General features: G+C 32.3%; 1 protein-coding gene across 1 annotated transcript in view; it reads left to right on the forward strand.

Annotated features, from left to right (window-relative positions):
* Positions 1–26,577, forward strand: part of LOC118064294 (neural cell adhesion molecule 2-like) — a 433,677-nt gene that overhangs the window by 20,572 nt on the left and 386,528 nt on the right. The window contains exons 3-4 of the mRNA XM_035078796.1: positions 24,243–24,454; positions 24,651–24,761. Coding sequence (XP_034934687.1) covers positions 24,243–24,454; positions 24,651–24,761 — 323 coding nt within the window. The remainder of the gene's footprint in view (positions 1–24,242; positions 24,455–24,650; positions 24,762–26,577) is intronic.

Below are 26,577 nucleotides of genomic sequence, written 5' to 3' on the forward strand. Positions count from 1 at the left end.
AAGAGCAAATCGTAAACAAGCCGAAGTTATAAAAGTGTTGGAAGAGAATATACAAAAGTTCCTCGCTCAGCACTCAGCCGCAACAACAACAAGAACAATATAAATAAGGAAAAAAGACGAATTGCCGAAGAACTTCATAGGCCAGTCAGAAGAAATTACCAACGACGCCATGTGGACATCACACGGCTTGATGAAACTTGGCAAGCTGATCTTGTTGATATGACTGCTTATAAATCCTACAACAAAGGATATCAGTATTTATTAACAGTTATTGATATTTTCTCTAAATATGCTTGGGCTATACCATTTAAAACTAAAAACCGTAAAGATGTCACTGCTGCAATGATGACTATTTTAAAAAAAAAAAGAGTTCCCAAGCATTTACACGTTGATAGAGGCAAAGAGTTTTATAATAAGGATTTTGAAGGACTTATGAAACAGTATAATATTAAAATGTACTCAACATTTAGCAATCTGAAAGCATCAATTTGTGAAAGATTTAATCGAACTTTAAAAAACAAAATCTGGAAAGAATTCACTCTTATTGGAAATTATAAGTGGATTGATCTGCTACCGAAATTATTATCATCATATAACAATACTAAACATCGTACAATTAAGATGAAACCCATTGATGTGACTTCAGCCAATGAAAAGCAACTATTTAATACTATTCATAGAAAACTCAAAGTTGTAAAAATAAAAAAGAAGAAAAATAAGTTTAAAATTGGCGATAAAGTTCGAATTAGTAAATATAAACATGTATTTGAGAAAGGTTACACTTCTAATTGGACCACTGAAATTTTTACCATCAGCAAAGTTGAAAATACTCATCCAGTGACTTATAAATTAACTGACTATCAAAACCAACCAATAGAAGGCGGTTTTTATGAGGATGAATTAACTGGAGTCCAATATCCTGATGTATATCTGGTTGAAAAAGTTCTCAAAAAACGTGGAAATGAAGCATATGTAAAGTGGTTAGGATTTGATAATGAACACAATAGTTGGATAAGTGCAAATGATATGTAATTTATTTGAAAAATTGTAACAATGACAAAAAAACTTAGAAATAGTGAATTATTAAAAATGTAACTTATGATAATAAAATTATGACAATATAAAATTTGTTTTAGATCTTTTTATAACCCCATGGCAGAGTATCAGTTCCTTCTAATAGTTGTCTTTTATTATCTTGCCAACCTAAAGCTACTTTTATCTTAGGAACAGTACATACTTCATGTTTCTTACTGACAATATGATATTCATTTTTTTTTAAAATGGTATGATGAAACAAACATTTCTTATAATCATCAAACGTGATAGTTTTAATTGTTGCTTTTTTCACACCTTTGTCTTTCTTTTGTTTCATTTCATTGTCATCTTCTTCATTTTGAACCTTAAAACGATACATTTTGCTCTTAGCCCAATAAAATCAGTCATAACTTACCCTTTATTCTCATCTTTCCTTAAACCTAAAACTTACTTATTCATTATTGGAATGCCATAAACATTATTTTCTGGATAATCAGAGGTGTCATACATTTTGATATTACATTTCATATAATCATCTATATTTACATTGATAAATTGTTAAACCAAACTATCTGTATCAGTATATAATAGTTTAACATCATGTTTAAAAGTTTTTACAATGTAGTTATAATGAAAATCATATAGAAATATTTTTGACAAATCAAGAATCGCAAATCCAACATAAATAGGTTTATTAAACATAATTTCGAGTTCATTCATTTCAATAATAACTATATCATGATCAAAAATAATGCTACTATGGAAATTCGGCTGAGATAATAATCCTTGTGCTCCCCACTTTCCTTCCTACTTTGTAATTAATTTTACATCTTTATAATTACGAACATTCTCCATCGTTTTTCCATAAACAGCATTATTCATGAGTTTAAAGAAATTTTTTTCAAAATCATTTTTAGATTGTTATCTCATCTCTGTATTCAAATCAATGTATTTTTTTAACCAAGGTGATTGTTTAAATTTCAAAACTCTATGAATTTTAGTTATTTTTGAACTAAGTTCGATGCTTTGTTGTAGATTTCTATAATGTATTACATACTTATTTTTAGGTAGCAATGTTGTCATTAGCTTTGAACATTTGCTATTTAGTGGTACCCAATGTTCAGGGCATAATGGTGAATCTTTGTGGTGCTCATATAATGATTGTGGATAATCTAAATCCACTTCGAAAATATAATCAATAGAAGAAGTTTTTGAAATATTTAAAATTAAATTATTAATATTATTATCAAAAATAAATTCATCAGTTACCCACTCAAAAGAACCGGTGGGCAAATACTCACTCATCGCAGCACCATAAAGATTGTTAACATCAAAATACATTAGATATGATTCTTTTTCATTTCCATTAAAGTCCTCTTCCATGTACTTATTATTAGCTTTGGCGTATCTATTGCTGCATTGAGAAACAGTACCTTTTATACCTTTCTCAATAAAATTTAACATTTCAACATCTTGTAAAGAATCAAGCTCTATTTCCGTGTATTTTGACATAGCATCGAAAGCTAGACCTGGTGAAGTTAAATAATGTAGTGGATCAAGGTTATAAGCAGCTAGACAATTTTTACGAAATTTCTCAAAGATATCTGCTGAAAGTAAAACATCAGTCTTTAAATATAAATCTGAATAATCACCTAAAGTCTGAAATTGAAACTTATTCCATACAGTGAGTGCATGTTGATAATCTTCATCTGAAATGTTTGCATCATTCAACTTTGAGTAAAAAGCTGATTGAGCAGGAAGCTGAGTTTGATTAAGTTTATTCCAGTCATCTATATATTCATAGAGGAAAACACCTTTTCTCACTACCAATTCAAATTTTTCCGAATTATTGTAAAATCTTTTAGTGATATTTTTTTTATCATTATCTAAAAAAGATGCTAATTTATCAATACTGCTAGCCATGAATCTAAATGAATCTATGAATTGCAATTAAATAACTATTTCACAAATTCTTTTTTTATTATTTCTACGAAATTTTTCCTCATCTTCACCAACTGTTTTGGTGAAGGCTATATATTTTTCTTCACTGATTGGTAATAATTCGACTTTACCTTCAAATGATGTTGATGCTAATGATTTAATTAAAAAAATGAGAATCATATCCAAAAAGATTGTGAAAAACAACAGGAATGATGTGAGAAGATTGATAATTTAAATTGCATCTGTTATGAGCTGCACCACGATAATTGCCTGTAAAATGACAATGATCTCGAACTTTAATCTCTTTATTTAAAAAAATTTGATTACAAATGTGACATTTTTTAGCATCATTATGAGCTTTCTGCTGCTGGGAAGTTAATGGTTTCAGTGACGCAACATGTTTGATAGTGTCTTTTACATGTTCTGATAATTTTTTTAATTCTCCAATGAACCAATCAATGCAATCTACATCGCGTTTCAATGAAAAGTAAGATTTAGATTCATCAAATGAACAATGAGCATAGAAAGCAACACTGCATGGAATATGTTTCTATTTCGTATTGTCCGGCCAAGAATGCATTCCAGATCAGCATAAACAACATATGGAACTTGTTCCAGTCAATCCCATCCAGGTTTTCATCGCTGAAATCATCAGGTTGACAAGATGGTTATCAGCTGTAAAATTTTCCCATTCTTGTGGAACTATTATTTTCATTTCTATCTCAAATGAATCCATCTGGAAAAAATTTCTTTAATTGTACTATTGATATTTATTATTTTTTTCAAAAATTACAAATTACAAATAACAATTATGTACAAAAAATTTAATTGTCACAAAATTGTTACTTCAACTTTTACTTATGTTGACCAATTTTAGTTAAAAGAGATTTTAATAGAAAGTTGATGACTTTTGTTAATTTATTTATGTTCACAAGTATCCACTGGTATTGTTTTTTATTTAAATGAATACTTTAACTGATGAACATTAATAATGACACTTGTTTAACTATTACTGGAATTAATTTATATAACTTTTGATAAAACTTCAAAAAATTCAGATGAACTGTCAGCTCCACTTTAACCGTTTGTGGCACAAATGAATGAATGAGACAAAGAAATCTTTTGCAGCCCCTTCCCCCAAAGTAGTGGCATATTTGTTGTAGAAGCGCGCGTAAAAAATTTCTATATTTGATATTTAATCGAAAATAATTTGCACATTAGTTATGTTTTGATTTGACTAAAGATTAAAAGATTAATGTCATTTATGACATTATATTTTTTAAGTATGAACTCAATTAATTTTTTTAAAAAATTCGAATATACATTTTGTTATTAGTGAAGGAGATATGGCACATGAGGGGCGCTAGTGTTGCATCTCTGTCTTACTAATGTAATCTATAGTATATTTCATCTTTTTCATGATTGTGCCGGTTGAGGCATGAGAATCAAAACAAACGCACGTGGTTTAGCGCTGGTATCGTCTCTTTGTCCAACCAAAAAGATCTACAGTATATTACGTCTTTGTTTATGCTTATGCTGGTTGAGGTACAAGCATCAAAATAAAGGCACATGGTATATCAGCGCGTTTACAAATTTTTAAAAGATGCACTTGGGCAACATGTAATAATAATAATTATCATGATTAATTTTTTTCTAGATGAATTATATAAATGAAAATAAAATAAAATAAAATAAATAAATAAAATAAATTAATGTATATAGTATATAGTTTGATATTTTTACAAAATATATCTATCATTATGATAATAGTTAATATTTCACTTTACTAAAATATAGTAATAAAATTCAAAACAAAAAAAAAAGTAGAAGATATTAAAGCAACATTTTGTTCCATTCAATTGATATATTTGAATGTGAATTCAAAAGGGGTGATTTTAAAATGGAACCCATCGCAAATTACAGGGAATTGAAATTTTGTTTTGAGCCACTAGAGGGCAGAAATGTAAATTAATAGATCGATATTTTTGTTTCTCAGTCGCTAGAGGGCAGGTATGTATATCGATAAATAAATATTTCTGTTGTTTAGTCACTAGAGGGCAGATGGTTCAACTCAAAATCATGCAAACGTTTCCCCCTACCAAATGGTTTATTGAAAACTTTAATTTACCCGGGCTTTTTGGTGGTTTAAAGTAAATTTGTATTTAAGATTCTATGTGAATATTATTATTATTATCAAATATTTATTGGATAACCACTGAAAAGATTAAATACATGAATGAACTTGATTTCATTACATACATTTATTGAACATTAGACATAATACATAATATTCGAAGTAAAAATACATCCATTGTATTTCAAATATAAAATTGTGTAACAATTCTGAATAAAGTGATTTCATAGGCGTAAAAAATTACATTATGAATCAATCAATCTGTTTTTCATATCTTCAATTTCTTTTTCAAAGTATAGAAGAAACTTTTCTGGTAACATATGAATCTCATCCAATGATAAGCAATCAAAATTCATATTTGCGTAAAGCTTTCTTAGCACTGGTCGCATTTTGTTAATTGAGTTGGAATCAAACCACATCTTCATCTTCCGTACATGTTTTAATGCACAATTTGAAATTAAATTTGGTCCATGATGTGAAGAAGCTCGTTTCCATCTTGGACAATCTGAAATAATGTGTAATGATGAGCATTGCAAATCTTCCAAGTTAATTACAGTTTGTCGGTTATTCACAAATTGATGCATCCACTCTTTCATTTCATGACCTTTCACATAAATGAAATTAGCTTTGCCGATCACGTCAATCATTACATTCGGCATATCTTTATACGCCATATCACCAGAATTCCACTGAAGTCTATGGTAATTGCGAGTATACCACCGATTTATTAATTGAAATTTTTGCGGTAATAATTTCCAATTGAATGGTTCTTTGAAAAACAAACACACATGATTTCGTAATGTTCCCTCAATAAAAATCACTGCAAATTCTTTCACAACAAATTGATTTGGAGGAGCTTTGAATCCCTGAATGTCAACGAAGATATTCATTATGTAGGTTTGATGTTACCAGTTCACGGGTTCCAAACTGATTGATAAAAATTTACAAACGGACTTTATTTAAATTTTTCAAACGCAATAAATTTTTGACGTCACATCTTATTCTAAGAAACCATTCATCTGTTAATATTGTAATAAACAAAAAAGAAAGAAACTTCTGTGACGTCGTTTGTTTTGAAAACGCTAACAGAGAACAATAGAAATAAAATTTATGAATAATATTTTTCTGGGCATTAAAATATGACGTACTTTTCTGGAAATGAATCTTTCAAAAGTAACAAAGGAAATTGCATTGTTAGAAAATGTGTTTCACAAATCGACCGCTAGACTAAGGGCTATATATAAAACAGAACAGATTTCCAACAAGTCAGTTCAGCTACAGAAATCATTAAACACATATCTAAGTGTACACGATTAAGTAAAATTGAAGAACATTGATTAGTGAATCGCTGATTGAAGTGAATATGGATACCATCGCCAGTACTGTAAATAATACGCAAAAACCCATGAAGAAAATTATAGAATTAAACACATCAAAAAAATACAAAGTGACAAAGTTGATGACAGTCTCCTGGTGTGAAATCATTCTAACTTTGGATGATGAATTCAATGTTTCTTTTCCAGTACGGCATTTTTAAGATGATATTTTTTTTTGACCTCATACTGCAGTATATGAAAAAGATGAATTGGTACTGCAATACTTTGGTGGAGACTCGGATGATTTCGAATTCTTCTTCAAAAAACAAGAAGACAACATCTCAGCGGATTCTACAAAGCAAGAAGACAACATCTCAAAGAATTCCACAAAGCAAGTCAATTAATTTAACAAATTACACTTAATTATGTCATCGAAATACAATTAAATTTATGTCAATGATTATAAAATAAATTTTTTTTAATTTAAATATTTTCTGACATTCATTTACAGCAGCCTCTAACGAACAACCAATTAATTGCTAAGTTCTTCTTAAAGAATATAAATCTTGCACCCGCCACAACAGCAGCGTCATAGAATAGGGGAAAATGGTATTAATGAAACATACATTAAAATTCAAATTTAAGTCGCCGAAATAACAACGCTATTGAATGATAAAGGTTGGTAACAGTTATCGCCTGGTAAGTGATGACAGTTACCGACAAAAGTTTACAAAAATTTAAATTTTTACCGGCCATAACAGCGCAATCTAGTGGGAAAGAGATCGATAACAATTACCGGCAAATAATTTAAAAAAAAATTCAAATTTAAATTTTACCTGCCACAACAGCAGCGCCGCATATATCGGTAACAATTACCGACTGCTGATCGGTACAACGCCATCTAGCGGGAAATCGGCAACTAAACCCACGGTCGGTAAGTTGCCGGCTTAGGTGGTAAATTACCGACACGGTCGGTAATAGTAGAGTGATCCAGAACCGCCCCCTACATATCTACTTAGCTCTTAGAGTACCCCGAGTTGAGTTGTAGCTCGACTAGTTAGTTGATAGGTCTGGGGGTTACATATTTTTGTGTGGGAAATCATCATCACAAGTATCCGAATTGTTTTTCTGTTTGTTTTGTATCGTCACTGTTGAGCCAAACACGTGATAAAGGTCTTTTATAAGTGAGATTATGAAAAATTTTTTTAAAAGAAATGGAAGATTTCGCAAACCACAAATACTAGAAATTTGAAACTGGTCTTGTTTTAGTTCTTAAAGAATTTTTAAACTATTATACGCATCATGTTTCTATTTCCGATGGGCTATTTGTCATTTACAAGATGCAAAAAATTGCTAAGTTTTTGTAAACAAAAAAACACATTTATGAATATAATCTTAAGGTTTTCATTCGATCTTACATAATAATTTGTTATGTAATTTTGCTCTTTAAAGGTGTCAATATGTAAACCATATGCTTAACCTTAGAGACTTTAAGTTCCTCTTTTTAGTCCTAGCCTTTCGACCAATAGACAGGGATGAGGGGATCTTCGATAGAGAAAGTAAAAATGTGTGATTTATATAAAAACAATAACAAAATTTTATTGAATGAAAATTATTGAAAAATTATAACAACAATTTAAACGTTACCAACAGATGATTTCTTTTACTCTGGTCGAGATGAATTACAATTAATTGGCCCTTAGTCGATGTTCCAGTCAGCGCAATTATTCACTTTTTCTCGCGAATTAATTTAAATATCAATTTAAAAATAATTTGACGATCAAATAAACTTCATACAAGAATTTACAAACTTTGAAGTATTATCAATACAATACTCAAGACTTATGATTTCAAGAGATGTTCCACGACGATCTGATCTCGATCTTACTTTTTCGACAACTGACTGATGCATCAAACCTTACGTATTTATTTAGTCGAATGTGACATAATTAGAAGTCCCTTGCTTCAGGCGCGCACAAGTCCCTTCGCATGGTCTTTTCCCTTTTTGGAAAAGCTTAACGCTCTTCTTATGTCACGTACTCTTTTTTTAGAGTTTTATTGCTTTTCGCCACGTGGGTTTTCCAAAAGCAATAAAATATCTAAAAAATGACTTCCTCAACTATTCTTCGTAATCCTTTCTATTTTAACGAAATCTTAGGAAAACTCAAAAAAATAACTTGAGTAATAATCGTTAACCTCAATCCTTAAGTTTATCGCTATTCATTTTTAGCTTTTCTTAAAATATATTTTAAATAATTATATGAAATAATTACAAATACATTTAGACATTACAAATTAATAAATATTAATAATATTGAAAATAATCGATAATTACTTGATCTCAAGAATAATTAGAATTGATTCAATGCCATAAAAACTTTTTTCTGAATTTTTGAATCATGGCATCATACATGTATTAATTTTCTAATTTTCAAATTAAAACAAAAAGTGAATGCTTTTTTGAATTACAAAATAATTTATGCATTTAATTTTTCCCTTTATATTCAACTTATTTAATAAAAATTAAACAGTTCATCAGTCTACCAATAAAGCTGATAAATTATTTAAAGTAAAGATGTCGATTTCTATTTAGAACTGCTCAGACTAAGAATTTAGTTATAGAATATTGTAAAATATGTGTATGTCGCCATTTAATGACTATTAGACTAGTGACAGTTTGTTAGTTAACGACGATTGCTTGACGATTCAATTGTTTATAGCAACTAGGGGAGAGTTTGTTTATCTCAAGTTTTTGACTGAGACTTGAGTTGACCGCACGGTTACTTTGATTTTAATTAATTACTGTCATTCTTCAATAAACTTTTTTCTTTTTTATTAATTTTCCAAAGTTGTTATTTGGTCTTATTATACGATATTAAAAAAAATGTAGATATGAAACTTTGTAATAAAAAACCCCCCCTTAGTCGGTAATTACTAGTAGTGTATAGGTCTGGCTCTCAAGGTGTGGACCAGGCATTAATGCGTTTGGATGTACTGTGACGACAGCACGATTTTTTGATGATACTTAGCCTCAAGAGCTTAGCGCCTTTTTGAGCAATTTCATTACCCAAGTAAAGTATCTTCATGCTATAGCAGTATCATACAAAGAGAATATTGTCTGAATAAATTTATTATTTAATTACCTGTAAATAATTACTTTTCAATCATAATATGATTATAGTCCATATTGTTTCCATTGAATTATTCATTTAAGTCATAGGAGAATTTAATAAAGTTATACTTATTCATTTTATTTTATTCTTTTTAAAAAAATAACTATTAGTTTTACGAGAACCGAAAATTCCTGCTTGTTGAAGACACTTTTATTGAGCTTTATAATACTTTTATTATAAAATAAATTAATCATCACGTTAACAATGAATCATTAACACTAGTAGAGCTTAGCAGAGTTTTTAGCAACTTTATTGAACTTGGATCGAGCGTAGAACACTTATTTAATGAGAAAACGGAAAGAGCGGTAACAAAACACGTGTACTAGAGCGTCGCGTGAGCGTTAATGGATGCAAACACGTTGTAACCGGCGTCGGTAGACCTAGCACAATAATAGGACACCTATCATAGGCTAGGTTGAAGAAGACGAGATATAATTAGTTGAGTGCTAAAAGAAGAGCTAGGATAGGGCGAGCGGATCGGGTGAGCAACCCTTGCAACACTATGTGAATCAATTAAATTTTCAAAAACAAATTACTTTAATTTTATGTTGTTACAAAAAATAATAATAATAAAAGCTTTATTACATTATGTGATTATAAATAAATCTTGAATAAATTGAAAAAATTTAAAATTAAAAATTCTTTACCGCTATTATTTTCAACACCCGAATTAATCGAAAACGGATATGACGTCAAACATAACCATCATCTGTGACAATCTTTTTTTTAATAGAGGATCAACTGAATACTGCATTTTTGAGAGTTTGCTTATAAAAAATATTATAAGTTTATGTAGAAAATCGAATTGAAACTTCAAAGAAAATAATATATGTCAAGAATGATATCAATAAAATTGTATAGTATTGTAACTGGTAATTTTAAGAACGTGAGATGAACAGTATGGGCCCGAGACGGGCTGTGATTGGCTCACCTGAGTTGACAGGCTCGTCTCACATCAAATGAGTCACCCCTGAAGTTGAGATTCGAAATTTTTCTCATTCAGGTAGCAACACATATCATTTTTAGCTGCTTGCTTTCTGCATTTAATTTTTTACATTTATTGATTATTAATATTAGGCCGTAAGAGGAGCGGCGGAGGAAATACAAAAATTGTTAACTATCCTGTGACATTATTATAATGGATTGTCCAGGTACTACGCGCATTTTTTACGCAAAACATTATTCACATTAGTAATTTCGTGCCTCAGTAATTCCTTCGTTTTTTACTAACTTCATTATTTCCTTAGTCATGCAGCAACCTCATAGTAGTACCTACTTTATAAAAAAAAGTCGTACTTTGAAGATAAAACATTCTTCTCACTTAAATTGTGGTCCAAGAGGCGTGGTCAATTTTTATTTTCGCAAATGAACGTTTCATAAATATATCGGACTTTCAAGCAACGGTGACTTGGTGCCGTTTTTTTATGTCACGTCATGTAGCACTACGCGCCCATACCGTTTAGATTAAAAATAAGAAAATAAAGAAAAAGATTTAAAATTTTGTTCTGACTTCGAGTCGGCCGGACGAGAAAACTACCTTAGTGGACTGTAATAATTCAGAGCAGAATAAGAACAAAAGGTTGGATGCTAGAAGGTTCCAAAAAATAGTTTATTAACACCGAATTGCTTGGGTTTTATAGATTTTATTCAACAATAACACTTAACTTAAACAATAGAAAGTAATAATCACTGAGTTTAGGTGAATTGACTGTACATTAATTGTTCATACACTTATGAATTGTCTGATGGTTATTTTGTCACCAAAAAAAAGTCTCAAAACAGTGAACAGCAACATTCACGGTATACACCAGAGTTGTTCGGGTGTGCGATGTATATGTGAATGTCCGTGAGGCACTATGGCGTCGACGCCAGTTCAGCTTCGCGCCCAAAGACACTACAACTGAATATACTGGACCACTGGCACTGATGAGAGTAATTTTGATGATTCACGTATGTTCGTAAGAGTTGTCTGAGTCTGTTTGACCGTACTTTTTTCTACAAAGGGTGAGCTGACTGCAAAAATCTGCGATTTGACTGCGAAAGATTGTACAGAGATGACCGCGTGATTTGCCTAGAGCTAACTGACGCCACAAGTGCTCGACCGCGTGCTTGTTGGCGTCACTAGGGCCGTAGAGTTGCCTTCTGGGCCATGAGGGAAATACTTCCCGATGATTGATCCAGTGAGTTGACTGACGCGCCGGTGGACAAGTCCGGCATTAACAATTTTTGAATATTTCCCGACTCACTGACTTGGGCCCCTCCAAGTCAGAACGAATTTATTATTAACAATTATTAATAACTGAAAGAAATATTTCTATTATTATTATACTGATTTTTATTACGTTTAACGATGCTTCAAATGCAATTTAGTATGCAAGGAATATAAATCGTTGTCAGAAGCATTGTTCGCAAAAATATTTAATTACAAACTAAGAGAAAATTAAAAAAAAATAATTATTAATGATATTATAACCAATGAAAATTAGTTATTCAAGTAAAAATGTAAAAGAAGGGATGTTGCTACTTGCTAGCAACAACCGAAAATGTCCTTTAAGTGACGCTTTAGTTGTAACAATCAAAATATTAAGACCTGTTTAACTGTTTATTTTAAAAGTTATTTGAATAATTAAATTGTGATTACTTACAAATTAAAGGAATACAATTTGGACTTAAAAATTAATTTGGATTTTAATATCAATAATAAGGCTTAATATTTTTTTTTATTTAACATTCTGAAAGAAAGTGCAATCTATCTTTTAAAATAATTAAATTATGATTTCAAAATCATAATTTAATTATTAATTTGATCAATTTATGATTTGCTTTTTGATTAATTTGTTCATTTTATAAATATCCCAATCAATTTTATTCCATTTATCATTATTTTTAAGTCCTCAAGATCAACCTCTTACTCCATCTCAGCTATTGCACTAGGTGTAGGCTAAAAAGAAGTGATCTTTTGATGTCTTTTAAATCAATTATGACATCACGGGGGCTCGTCCGGGATATGAGAGGCTCCGTTGTTGGAAAATTAAAAATCAGTAAATTCTAAATTTATTCAATTATCCTCAAAATTAACTTGAATGAACTTTAAATAAATTTCTAAATATTTTAAATGATGATATATCTGAATCGAATAATAGACCTTTAACTCGGAAACATGCAAAAGAATATTCAGAAAAATTAATCGAATTGATTACAGATAAAATAGCAGTAAAACAAGGAGATATAAATGAAAATCCCTACAAACCTCAATCAACGAAACCAATAAGAGAATTATTAAATAAAAAGGTTTCACTTTCTTATTCTACATTTGCTGACTAAAAATTGATTGAAGTCCATGTAACATCAATCTTTTCACCGCGATAACGACATGAAGTGTCTAACAAGAGGTGTAAGATGTATTGTTTTTTACTTACAATCTATGCTACGATACTAGCTCATTACAGCGACTTCGTCTGTGTAGATGCTGTTTGACTGGTGTAGACCAAAATGAACTAAAATAATTAATAAACGAATATTGGAAACTATAAATTTTTTTGGCTAATTGAAAGAAACTCTCATTGAATGTTGTTGAGAATTAATTAATTCTCAGTTTGAATTTGCCAGCTGACAGGAAATTTGGCGGCCATCTTGGGACTGGGTCGATAACCAATCGACCAAATAATCAATATTTCTTAATCTAGTCACTCATTTGACTAATTTTCAGTGTCTCTTTTGACTAATGAAGTTCCCGTCGCCATTCTTTCACTGTTCTCGTTCACGTGTACACGCCATTCTTATTCATTCTTAACAAATCTTACAAGTTTGAGCCAATCATCAGTACTAGTGCTACTGTAAATTATCAGAGCCATTCAAGCTTTATTCTAAAACTAGAATCAAGTAATATTTCAAGACTTTTCAGTAAATTCAAGACATTTCATCAAGATTCATTTCGCATTGCATTGATAGGCTAACGCCACGTGCACAATCACATTCTTGCTCAACTTGAGAAGCGTGCTGAGCTCGTGTGGGAGGTCAATAATACCGAACACACCAAGTTGAGTAGTTTTTTGGACATTCAATTCAGATTCAGTATAATTAAAATAGACATTCAGTGATTTTGAGTAACATTCAGTCTTCCTAGTTAGTAACACAAAGTTGTCAGTATATTTAGTGTACCTGTTAGTGTTTAAAATAAAGATACTTTATTTTTTATAAAACCTGACTTCCGTTTGGTCTGTTCCGGCACAATCATCCCTATCCTTGAACGGTTAGGTTAATTCACAAGTTGAGATTTTCTTAACATTTAATGGTCCTTCGAGCCGGATCAGAGCTCTCGGTTGTGAAGTACTAAAGTTTTGGTGCTACAAGTGAAAAGGACAAAGACAATCAAGTGTTCAAGTGCACAAAGTGGCCGACCAACAAAAAAAGAGTGAGGACCAAGAGTCCAAGACCTCAAAACCTCAACCAACAATCAGCGTGACTCCTGACGATGGCATAGAGGAGTTTGGTAGTCCAACTGATCAATTAGAAGAGCCAGATCTCCAGCCACAACGGAGATCAACTACGGAGAGTGTTATACAGACAATCGCACCACACAATCCAGGTCTACCTGTGCAATTGACTTTCAAAATCAAGTCTCAAATGGCTCGGCTACGCTTAGCCCAGTCATTCACTCAACAAATCACTGACCAACAACAGACAAGAAGAAAGACTCTCGCTGGAAAAACAACTCACAGCCTTGCACGAGTCTTTCAATTCAGAACATCAAGTGCTCGAGGAGGTTTGGTCACCATCTCAATTTCATCATCCGTACATTGTGGATGATGTCTTGAGACATTCAACAAATCAGTCTCAGACTTCTTCATGATATCTGCTAAAGTAGCTTCCAAGGAACCTCCAGCACAATCAACATCAACCAGTGGTGCATCTGACGTCGCACAAGCTTTAGCCCGACTTCCTAAGCTGTCAGTGCCCAAATTTCATAGAACCAGTGCCTCCTGGTTGTCATTCAGAGATCAATTCGAGTCCATGATAGCCAATCAACCTGGTCTGGATGAGGTCATCAAATTCAATTATCTTAAATTAGCTCTTCCAGGTCCAGCTCTCTCTCTCTGGTTGAGAACCTTCCTCACACGAAGAAATCATTCACAAAAGCATGGGCGACACTCAAGTCCAGGTACGAGAATCGCAAGAGGCTCATTAATGTTCACCCGGAAAGACTCTTCAGCCAGTTTGCTGAGTCAAAAAGAGCTCCACTACATTCAGCCAAGATCTCATCCTTACTCACTATAGTAAACAATTCATTAGATTCACTCAAGTTATTGGGACAATCAACCAGAAATTGGGATACAATTCTCATATTTCACATTCTCAAACACCTTGATCAACACACTCGTGAGCTCTGGGAAACTCAGGATAATGATCTTGAGCGAATGCCTACATACTCAGAGTTCCATGACTTCCTATTGGCTCGGATCCGTACTTTGGAGAAACTGGAGCCATGCATCAAATCAAACAATCAACAGCGCTCATCGCATTCAACTACCAGTGAGCGTAGATTCATTTGTGACTGCTGCAATGGTGGTCATTTCATCGTAGTCTGCCCAGAGTACCGGGCTCTTGAACAACGGTTGCGGACGGTAGACAACAAAAAACTGTGCAGAAACTGTCTTGGAAGACACAACACACCAGCTTGCACCAACAAGAACAGATGTAAGGAGTGCAACTCTAAACATCATACAATGTTCCATTCACTACTATTTAGACAATCATCAAGCAACAACAATCAAGCGTCTTCCAGGACACAATCACCATCAGACACTCAGCCTTCAACTTCGCAGCAATAAAGAGGCGAAGCAGTCTTCGAAAATCAATCATCATTCACACAGACATTCAAGCTTGCCGATGGACTTGCTCTGGAGGGTCAAACTGACTGGATGACCTTAGCACATGAGGTTTCGGCCTCAGGAGGGTTGAGGGTTGAGTTAGAATGGTCCAAAGAACAAGTTCAGAAGCAGCAAAATCATTTAGGACAATCAAAAGGTCAGAATGACCACAAGACAATCACTCAACATTCAACTAGTAGTGCTAATAGCACACAAAATCAACAATCAAGTGACGTTAATTCAACTCAACCTATTATCGGCGCGAAATGTATTGGCCCCTCACTTTAGAGAAGCATAAAAAAAATACTAATACCCATGAAAAATTGAACCGAGATTAAAAATATAGGTTGAGCAATTCTACGTTACCTGTTCAAATTTGACTTTAATCGGTTAATAAGTTCGCCCGCTACCTAACTTTGAAAGTCGAAAAAGGGCGTTTTTAATGTAGAAAATTTTTTAGGGCAAATATAAACGACCATAATGATGTCAAAATTTGTTCAATCGAGTTGAAAATTTTTTGGTAGTTGCCCGGAACGTTTCTTTCGAAGATCGCGGTGAGAAAAATTAATTATCTCAATTGCCAATTTAATTATTCAAAGAAACATCCATGAACGCTATCTCAACAACAGAACAAGATAATGAAATGATTCAAACGCAAATATAAAGAAAAAAAAAATCACATTATAATCCGCAATTGTAAAAATAAGAACAAGAAGAATTCGCAAAAATATAAGACTTTTTAGAAATGGTACAGGTGTTTATGACACCGATTAACGTTAAGGCTTACCGGTCGTAAACCCATTCTGTGCGTATATGTACACAGAAAAGGATTAACAGATAGAAAAAATTTAACGTGCGTGCGACCAGAAAACATGTGCAGATAGAAGAGCGTAAGACGTAAGAAATTTTCAGAGGGGCAACGAAAAAACTAAAAGTACCAATAAATAATAATTCCAAGATCGAAACACTCGAGCGTCACAAGTTCAAAAATACATAGCACCTTAATTTACAACAATTAAGGAATAAAAATTGATCTCCATATATATTATAGTTAAATGAATAATATAGAGCCATTTTTATTCTTTAGAAATTATTTTTAAACCCATAGGGCAATTCATGAGAGCATCGACTTGCCCCTTTGGGTCCCAGAGCATGATTTTAGGGACTTTGAAAATTTATAACACATTTATTTATAATAATTAAGGAATAAAAATTGATCTCCATATATATTATAGTTGAATAAAGAATAAAGAGCCATTTCTATTCTTTAAAAATTATATTCAAACCCGGAGGGCAATTCTTGATAGCATCAACTTGCTCCTTGAGGTCCCAGGGCATGATTTCTGGGACTTTGAAAATTCATAACACCTTTATTTATAATAATTAAGGAAGAAAAATTGATCTCATATCAATTATAGTTGAATGAAGAATATCGAGCCATTTTTATTCCTTAGAAATTATTTTTAAACCCGTAGGGCAATTCTTGAGAGTATCAACTTGCTAATTGAGGTCCCAGAGCATTATTTTTAGGACTTTGAAAATTCATATCACCTTTCTTTATAACAATTGAGGAATAAAAATTGATCTCCATATATATTATAGTTAAATAAAAAATATAAAGCCATTTTTATTCTTTAAAAATAATATTCAAACCCCAAGGGCAATTCTTGAGAGCATCAACTTGCTCCCTGCGGTCCCAGAGCATTATTTTTAGGACTTTGAAAATTCATATCGCCTTTCTTTATAATAATTGAGGAATAAAAATTGATCTCCATATATATTATAGTTAAATAAATAATATGAAGCCATTTTTATTCTTTAAATATAATATTCAAACCCCAAGGGCAATTCTTGAGAGCATCAACTTGCTCCTTGAGGTCCCAGAGCATTATTTTCAGGACTTTGAAAATTTATATCACTTTTCTTTATAATAATTGAGGAAGAAAAATTGATCTCCATATATATTATAGTTCAATAAATAATATAAAGCCATTTTTATTCTTGAAAATAATATTCAAACCCCAATGGCAATTCTTGAGAGCATCAACTTGCTAATTGAGGTCCCAGAGCATTATTTTTAGGACTTTGAAAATTCATATCACCTTTCTTTATAACAATTGAGGAATAAAAATTGATCTCCATATATATTATAGTTAAATAAAAAATATAAAGCCATTTTTATTCTTTAGAAATTATTTTTAAACCCGTAGGGCAATTCTTGAGAGCATCAACTTGCTCCTTGAGGTCCCAGAGCATGATTTCTGGGACTTTGAAAATTCATATCACCTTTCTTTATAATAATTAAGGAATAAAAATTGATCTCCATATCAATTATAGTTGAATAAATAATATAGAGCCATTTTTATTCTTTAGAAATTATTTTTAAACCCGTAGGGCAATTCATGAGAGCATCAACTTGCTCCTTTAGGTCCCAGAGCATTATTTTTAGGACTTTGAAAATTCATATCACCTTCCTTTATAACAATTGAGGAATAAAAATTGATCTTCATATAAATTATAGTTAAATAAATGATAAAGGGCCATTTCTATTCTTTAGAAATTATTTTTAAACCCGTAGGGCAATTCATGAGAGCATCAACTTGCTCCCTGAGGTCCCAGAGCATTATTTTTAGGACTTTGAAAATTCATATCACCTTCCTTTATAACAATTGAGGAATAAAAATTAATTTTCATATAAATTATAGTTAAATAAATAATAAAGGGCCATTTCTATTCTTTAGAAATTATTTTTAAACCCGTAGGGCAATTCATGAGAGCATCAACTTGCTCCCTGAGGTCCCAGAGCATTATTTTTAGGACTTTGAAAATTCATATCGCCTTTCTTTATAATAATTGAGGAATAAAAATTGATCTCCATATATATTATAGTTCAATAAATAATATAAAGCCATTTTTATTCTTTTAAATAATATTCAAACCCCAATGGCAATTCTTGAGAGCATCAACTTGCTCCTTGAGGTCCCAGAGCATTATTTTTAGGACTTTGAAAATTCATATCACCTTTATTTACAATAATTAAGAAATAAAAATTGATCTCCTTATCAATTATAGTTGAATAAAAAATATGGAGCCATTTCTATTCTTTAAAAATTATATTCAAACCCGGAGGGCAATTCTTGAGAGCATCAACTTGCTAATTGAGGTCCCAGAGCACTATTTTCAGGACTTTAAAAATTCATTTCACTTTTCTTTATAATAATTGAGAAATAAAAATTGATCTCCTTATCAATTATAGTTGAATAAAAATATGGAGCCATTTCTATTCTTTAAAAATTATATTCAAACCCGGAGGGCAATTCTTGATAGCATCAACTTGCCCCTTGAGGTCCCAGAGCACTATTTTCAGGACTTTAAAAATTTATTTCAGTTTTCTTTATAATAATTGAGAAATAAAAATTAATCTCCATATAAATTATAGTTGAATAAATAATATAAAGCCATTTTTATTCGTTGAAAATTATTTTTAAACCCGTAGGGCAATTCTTGAGAGCATCAACTTGCTCCTTGAGGTCTCAGAGCATGATTTCTGGGACTTTGAAAATTCATAACACCTTTATTTATAATAATTAAGGAAGAAAAATTGATCTCCATATATATTATAGTGAAATGAAGAATATAGAGCCATTTTTATTCCTTAGAAATTATTTTTAAACCCGTAGGGCAATTCTTGAGAGCATCAACTTGCTCCTTGAGGTCCCAGAGCATGATTTCTGGGACTTTAAAAATTTATTTCAGTTTCTTTATAATAATTAAGAAATAAAAATTAAACTCCATATATATTATAGTTGAATAAATAATATAGAGCCATTTTTATTCGTTGAAAATTATTTTTAAACCCGTAGGGCAATTCATGAGAGCATTAACTTGCTCCTTAAGGTCCCAGAGCATGATTTCTGGGACTTTAAAAATTCATAACACTTTTCTTTATAATAATTAAGAAATGAAAATTAATCTCCATATCAATTATAGTTAAATGAATAATATAGAGCCATTTTTATTCTTTAGTAATTATTTTTCAACCCGTAGGGCAATTCTTGAGAGCATCAACTTGCTAATTGAGGTCCCGGAGCATTATTTTTAGGACTTTGAAAATTCATATCACCTTTCTTTATAACAATTGAGGAATAAAAATTGATCTCCATATATATTATAGTTAAATAAAAAATGTAAAGCCATTTTTATTCTTTAAAAATAATATTCAAACCCCAAGGGCAATTCTTGAGAGCATCAACTTGCTCCCTAAGGTCCCAAAGCATGATTTCTGGGACTTTAAAAATTCATAACACTTTTCTTAATAATATTTGAGGAAAAACATGATTTTCTCACCTTCAAAAATCTGTAACTCTTTGCCAAGAGTAGGCAAAATATATTAATATTAAAAAAAGTTACAGATGTTGAGAAGTACGGAAAATGCAGGGTTTTTGTACCTTCTGCTCTTAAATTGATGCTTTCATAATTGCCCGCGAGCTAATTCGCGGTTAGTAATTATTTTAAGTAGATGGAATTATAGATCAGACTATTCTCTATTAATCTGCCAATTTTTATTCCTTAATATTAATATTGAAAAGAGTTTTAAACGTCTTCCCTAACTACGATAAAATTTTCAATTCGATCCCTATATTTTTCGCATTGCTACGATCGTGTAAACTTCCCTCATGAAAAATTGACCTCTAAAAACATGGTTTTTTACTCTAAAAAATTCTGTAACTCGCGAAGTTTTTAATTCATTGCATTGAAATTTTCAGAGAAGTTGTAGAATCGGTTTCTCTTTCCATTGATTCCTCACGCAACTTAATGAGATTATTATTTTTTTTTATATCGCTTTTGAAAGTGAGGGGCCTATACTTTTTACACCGATAATAGGATGGCGTGAACTACTAAGTTTGGAGTGTCTACATGACAGGTTAGTGATAGGCCTAGCTTATAACATCTATAAGAGCTCTAATCCTCTTATCAAGTTCGTAAACAGATTTGAACCATTGGGAAGGGATGCGTTTCTATATAGAGCAGCAGATCAGGCAGCGCAGAATCTCGGCTCAGTTTGCGACCCTAGCAGCCCAGACGGTCTAAGGCTTTTGCAATCGACCAGAGAGCAGCAAAAGGTCTATATAAAACGACCGAGCAGTTAAAACTGTTCGACGAACATGTAACAAAGTCCTTACATGGTGTGTTTTATCGTCATCTCGAGACACAGGACTTGTCACACTAGCTAACTTTCCAATACCTTAAGTCAGCTGGCTTGTTCTCTGATACCGAAGGATTCATTATGGCCTGCCAAGATAGTGTATTTCTACCCTCGCCTATCGGCTTGATGTTATGCACGAGCAACTCAAAGACACAAGATGCCGAGATTGCCACACTGATGTAGATAAGACGCTATTTCATGTGTTACCGACTTGTCCGATATTAGCGCGCTCAGCCTACATTCACTGGCATAACGCCACCCTAAGAGTGCTGTATTATCACCTTCGGCACTCTTATGGAATAGATGAGACACCAGTGCTGCCCTATGTGCCTGGTGAAATTGAGTCAGTCGTTGAGAACGGGAGAGTAAAAAGTTTTTGGAATTACCCACTCTCTACGTCTCAACGCATTGAACACAATAAGCCGGATATCACTTTTTCAACCATACTACCAAGCACGTATATTACATTAAGTTCTCAGCCCCGGCTGAGACAAATGTACGTGCAAAAGAAGAGAGTAAACAGAAACGCTACAGAGAGCTCATGGAAGTCATGAAAAATGTCTATCACGAATACACAGTGCACGTGATAGTCCTAGTGATTGGCGCCCTCGGAGAGATGAGGGACCGATTTTTGACAGAGCTTCGAACAATACCAGTCTGCCGTAGTCAGGCTGAGATTGTCGCGGCTCGTATGATGCACTTACAGAATTTAAATTGCTCGAGGGGGTTGGAGCATGCGTTAAGGGTTGGACAGCGGTCCGACCCATTGTTATTGAGTGCAGAATAGTATTCATCGCATACTCGGAAATTCGACAGTCTATTGGTAAAGACGAGACAGAACTAGGGCTGTCATCCCCGCCCGTCTCACTGAGTGAGTTGACTCATATTAAGATGGTAAATATTTTATTTCACGAGTGTGAAGATTCGATAGTGACATGGGTACTCAATAATCAGTGGACGAGATTTTATATCTGTAGCCATATGTTGAATATCCGCATTGACCCAATGCAAAACAAGTAGCATACTTGTAAGATGAATTTGCTCTTGGACATTTGTGTGTGTCATGAAATTTTCAACACTAACCGCAGATCTCAGTTACACTCTGGCACTTTTTGAATAGCTTGAATAGATAGATAACCAAGCTTCAAACACATAATACACTACTTGATAAGTAGGAAATCTTCGATGCGACAGGCGTTCCATCCAATATGAACAGTACCAGCGGACAAAAGTTGACGACGAATCTCTGAGGAAACTTGAATAATGATCTAAATAGACTGTAATTGCTTTTTAGTAAGATATAGGGGTCACGATCTTGAGTCCAGCTTTAGCAAAAACTTCACTCTGCAGACACATGGACCACCGTAGATTCAGCGCTGATGATCTTGGAAACTTTCATACCGTAGTCTAATAGATCATCTCATCCTCTCTAGGAACAATAGAAATCTCAATGGCCTTTGAAATCGGAAGAGACACACAATTCAATAAATTGACAAATTTCGTGGAACCTTTTGGCTTATTAAGAGTATCAGCGTAGGGACTACTACCACCCAAAGAAGAAAAGTCCGACGAAGGATCCACAATATTGCAGGTTCCCTGGAATGAGTCTGAGTAAGTAAAACCTTGGTCACCTCGCTCTTGAGATGCTCGAACTGTTCCATAATGAAGGTAGAAATTTCTTTCGGCTTAGATGTACGGTTTTCCTCACAAGAATGCAAAAGACTGCCAAGAAAAGCTGCAGTAATATTGACTGCTTCCTGGTTGAATACAGACTGTTCATAAGCGCTACAGATAGTCATAAATACAGCTTTGATGCTAGAAATTGCACCCAGTATATTCTTCTTGCTGTCTTTAGAGTCTCCTGAGTAAACAGTCAACATATAGGTGATGTCCTTAGATCGATCAAGTCCCATTTACTTGATTTCTCGAACTTTCTGGACAGACTTAGGTACAGAGTTAATGTTATGAGGTGGATATGAAGACCGAGTTGGTGAAGTCTTAGTGATGACAATTGAGTCCTAATTGTTTTCTTTGGCGGAGTACTATAAAGAGGAGAACGCGCATATTAAAAATTTGATGGCAAATTGAAAATAGTTACACAATAAAAAGATTATTTTTTCTTTATCTTACAATGGTCACAAGTAATCAGTCAAAAAGATTAAAATATAATACAATCTACAATGCTATGCTTTTTAAAATTTTTTTTTTCATATATAACATAAAGTAAAGGAGATGAGAGGTAGTTACTGCCCATATTTTCTAAATATTACAAGTACATTAAGTTCAGACAATCAGAATGATCAAAGAGATAAAATACAAGAGTTCAACAAACTTCATATACAATTAAAGTAGGAATTCATTATCAGCACCACTAAAAAATATAGTTAATACGATAAAAAAAATCTTTTTACCATAGTAAGATACTCTTCAACATGATGCTTCCGATTTAACATAGATAGAAAAAGCAGTGTGACGTCCGTCTGTTTTTATTAATTTTGAGAAGTAATTAACAATTACTTCTCCACATTAAACTGTTTTAGTAATTATTCTCTCATTATTGAAATATTTCTTATATTTGATTATTTTGTAATATTCTTTAAATTGAGAAAAATTTTTTTTCTCAACCTACTAATTATTTACTTAGCGTTAAATTCGTAATATTATCAATAATTTATGATCATGTTAATTTTAATTAAATAAAGTATTCTATAAAAGTTATGAAAGAAACATTAAAACAATTAATGTTACTTTGAAAAGTTTTACCAATAAGTAATAAATTATCTGTATCTTATATACATGCAATAGAACTTAAATTTTGTAGCAATGAAAATAAATTGATAATCAATGCCTATTGTAACACCTTTTGAATTACTCTAAGGAAATTGTACTGTTTCAACACATATTAGTAGAAACAATTAGGAAGGTAATGACGCCCGGTGACGTCGGTGCGTAGCGAGTAAGATACCTTCAGGCTAAGGTGTCACCAATATGGAAGGGGTACTCCCTGAAGTATTAGGTCTCAACACTAAAATTTAACAAGTTAAAAATCACAAAGCTAATTGGTTTTGACTTTTCCTACTCTCAGAAAAGTCAACGCCTTCTTCCAATAATAGTTATACCATTGTAAAAACTCAATAGTCAAATATATATCAATAGTCTGTATATGCATGCAGTGCAAAAAATAATTAAAAAAATGACAGAAGATTTTTCCATAATTGATCTCTATAAGATAGAGCTTGAAGTTTTAGCTACTAAATGGTAAAGTCATGTAAAGCCATTAAAACTTTTATTCTCAAGAATTTTTCATCCTTTTATTAATAAATGTTATCGAAGTAAAATTTTTTTTCCCCCATAATTCTGTACTATAATTGTTTTGCACTGCACGCACGTACAGCGGAATTTGTATTCTTGGAATACCAAGATAAGTAAAAGTAATGAACTGTGCTGACTAAAGTATTAACTAGAATATCATTGCACAATTGATGCCTTGTAAAATAGGATTAAATTACAATTAATTGGTATTTTATCGTGTATATTGTCTTTAGTTTAATACTATAATGATTTCAGGGTTGATGTACGGAACAAGGGGCTACATGATGCTTATCATACTTCAGATGCAAATGTTTTTGGTCCGAGAGCGTATTTCAGAGCTGTGGTGTCACATCCAGCTGTGTTAGTACTTGATGACATCAAGAGGCATGATGCAGCTCTGTATCGGTGTAGAGTTGATTTCCGGCGTGGACAAACTAGAAGCATGCATTATAACTTAACGGTCATTGGTAATTTGTTATTTATATAGATCTACAATTAAATGTATTTTTAAAATTTTTTTTCATAAATATAGCATTATCGCTAATTCTATTGCCAACTTGAATTCCAGTTCAAGTGCTGAATAATTAAAAAAAAATTTTATTCATGATTCGTCAGAGATTCATGTATCTCAACTTATTCTTAATTATTGCTTCTTATTTACAGTTTTACCTGAAGAACCCATTATATTAAATCGATATGGTCATGTCATTCAGGATATTATTGGACCAGAAGAAGAAGGTGAAGATTTGATTCTAGTATGCCGAGTAACCGGAGGTACATATAAATACAATTTACATTAAACTTTTCAATATACTCATCTCGCTTATACTGAGAATTGATTTTTTTGAGTTTTTGCACTCTGAAATAAATCCATGGGTAGTGAATGTACAAACTGTTCAGTGATAAGCAAGTATTATTCTCATATTAAAAAACGATGACTAAAAGACTGTACACAGTACTTACACGTAGAACTTCCTAAAAACTGATTCTAATTGAGAAAATAATTGCAAAATAATTAAACTTTTTTAAATAACGATAATTACCAAAAAAAGTAAGTGAAATTCGCCAAAAAGCTATCATCCGGTATCTATGAAAGAAACGACGCCACGTTACTGTTATTTGAAAGTCCGATTTTTTCAAATCGTTCTACAGGCAAGAGATGTTTAGAATCATAACATTGCGCCAAGTTCGACTGGCCATAATCGCAAAACCATAAATTGTTTCTATCAATTAATAAATAAAAAAAAAATACATAAGTGTGCGTAAGAAATTGTAGTTGGAACGTTTAATTAAAATATTAATAAACATTGGATAGCATAAATCTTATTCAAAATTTCTTTTCAAGTGTTTGAAGTATCCTACCAAAACTTCCATCATCAGATGAAAGTAAAACTTTGCGCTATGTACACGTCCCAAATGACTCTGCAAATAAAAAAATTCTCATTTTTTGGTAATTACTACAAAAAATTTTTAAATAGCACAAAACTTCAAAATCAAATAGAGTACTATGTAATTTATAAAATCATGTCTATTTTTTCTTTTACTTCGATAAATTGTGTGAGAAAATACTTTTTCGAATTTCCTATAAATAATTTAAAGAGTAATATTGTAGATGAAAATTTACGATAAATTTTTTTTACAATCAATTTTGACTTTATTTAAGAAAGTAGCTAGTTGAAAAAAATTTCATATGACGTGGCCCAATTTGTAGAAATTATGTCCGAAAACTTTCTATCAATAGAGAACACTACAAAAATTAAACTTTTTTGGCCGTGTGTTGTATAATATTTTTATTGATCCCGCTGAAAGTACGTTCAGTAAATACTTACCACCAAAAAATTCCAAAACAAGATTTTAAATTAAAATCCTAAAAATATGTAATATAATGATAAAAAATGGAGTTGAGTTCTTAGCCCTGGCTGAGACGAATATACGTGCAAAAAAAGAGAGTAAACAGAAACGCTACAGAGAGCGCATGGAGGTCATGAGAAATGTCTATCACGAATACACAGCGTACGTGATAGTCCTGGTGATTGGCGCCCTCGGAGGGATGAGGAACCGCTTTCTGACAGAGCTTCAAACAATACCAGTCTGCCATAGTCAGGCTGAGATTCTCGCGACTCGTATGCAGAAAACGGTCATCCTTGGGTCTTTCCGAATCTTGAGACGGTTATGAAAAATTTTGACTAAACGGCTGCAGCCCCGGCTCACCCTCAAACCTGAGGGAGTCGGGTGTCTGCAGGATAATTCCGTCTGGTCAGGCCCCAGGTGGTCCGGGCCATAGGATCCCTAGTCAGACACCTTTGACGAATCGCAAGATAAAAATATTAAAATTATTAAATATTGAAATATTTTATATAATTATACATTAATTCATGATCAGGAAACTAACTAAGAATTGTTAACTACATTTTATTTTAACTAGCTATTTTATTGAATAAAAACTACCCGGCTCGCAGATGTTCAAAGTATAAGGGGTATCTTTTATCCTTTATTTCTTTCTTGTGTTCTATTACTTTCTAAACATATTCATCTAGTGAAGATAAACATAATATTTATGTAGAAAACATCCTCAAACCATTCGTTATCT

Source organism: Chelonus insularis, unplaced genomic scaffold, assembly GCF_013357705.1.
Source record: "Chelonus insularis isolate UGA/USDA-ARS -01 unplaced genomic scaffold, ASM1335770v1 contig_17_pilon, whole genome shotgun sequence".
Taxonomy (NCBI): domain Eukaryota; kingdom Metazoa; phylum Arthropoda; class Insecta; order Hymenoptera; family Braconidae; genus Chelonus; species Chelonus insularis.